The following is a 1,056-nucleotide window of genomic DNA, read 5'->3' on the forward strand; positions in this document are numbered from 1 at the left end:
TCATACAGGCACAAGATTATAGGCAAAGCTATACTGATACAGGTACAGTTACACTGTATGAGACCCAAGCAATATCACAATTACTGTACTGGGATCAAAACAATGAGATGTTTGCCAGGGATCTCATAAAAAGTCATTAGGATTTCTGCATGTAGATAGACCCCACTCTGTATTAAGCATGGCAATTCATGCCGCAATGGGTTTGAAGATTCAGAAATTAATGTAATTAATTCATGAATACTATTAAACAATCATCTACACGTACATTACTATTATTTGGATTACCACAAAATGAAAGTGCCAATGGTACGATGTAGTATTTATACAGTAACCCAATTATGAACCCCAATGTCAGGCAATTTTATTAAGGAAGTGGCTACGGAACCGGTACCGGTTCCCATTTTCAAGGTCTTATAGAACCGGCATGATCACGTGGTGCCTAAACCACGCCCGTTTACACACGTGCTTAATCATGGCAGCTGTCTTTTCAAAGTCTGTTTCTTCTGCCGAACATTCTGAAGCTAAAGCTCGGCCCCAAGTACCTTCTTTCGTGCTTGGGGAACGATTTGAGTCTTATGATGAGCTGGAAGCTAAGTTGAAGCAGTATGAAAAAGCTACTTATACTCAATGGTGGAAAAGGGATTGCAGGACAGTAGATGCCGCTAAAAGGCGTGTAAACCGACAACTCTCTGACAAGATACGATATTATGAAGTTGTATTTAAGTGTATCAATGGTGGGAGAAAGTTCAAATCTAAAGGAGAAGGGATACGATCAACAATGTTAGTTTGATTATACAGTACTGAGCAATTAGTTCAATGATCTCATTGTGACCTGTTGTACAGGACCTTTCGTCAGAACTGCCCTGCAGAGTTGTCTTTGATAGCATCAGAGGATGGAAATGGATTGGTTGTGAAGAAATTCTTGGATGAACATAACCATCCTGTTAACAAGGTAATTGTAATGTCAAGTGTTAATAGTTAACTAAAACAACACTAGATCATCATCATATATATGTGTATGAGTGTGAATATTATGTATGTGAAGTAGCCACAGGT

At 38.7% G+C, this 1,056-nt stretch overlaps 1 protein-coding gene across 1 annotated transcript; it reads left to right on the forward strand.

Annotated features, from left to right (window-relative positions):
* Positions 1–364: 364 nt before the first annotated feature.
* Positions 365–982, forward strand: LOC109589291 (uncharacterized). The gene is made up of 2 exons (XM_020005394.1): positions 365–780; positions 844–982. Exons 1-2 carry the CDS (start codon positions 425–427, stop codon positions 980–982), a joined length of 495 nt encoding a protein of 164 aa, XP_019860953.1. The 5' UTR covers positions 365–424.
* The last annotated feature ends 74 nt before the right edge of the window (positions 983–1,056 follow it).

This window comes from Amphimedon queenslandica, unplaced genomic scaffold (genome assembly GCF_000090795.2).
Source record: "Amphimedon queenslandica unplaced genomic scaffold, v1.1 AMPQUscaffold_11464, whole genome shotgun sequence".
Classification (NCBI taxonomy): domain Eukaryota; kingdom Metazoa; phylum Porifera; class Demospongiae; order Haplosclerida; family Niphatidae; genus Amphimedon; species Amphimedon queenslandica.

Coding starts and splice junctions, on each gene's coding strand:
- LOC109589291 (XM_020005394.1), top strand. CDS start 425: ATGATCACGTGGTGCCTAAACCACGCCCGTTTACACACGTGCTTAATC. Junction 781..843: donor GAAGGGATACGATCAACAAT/GTTAGTTTGATT, acceptor CCTGTTGTACAG/GACCTTTCGTCAGAACTGCC.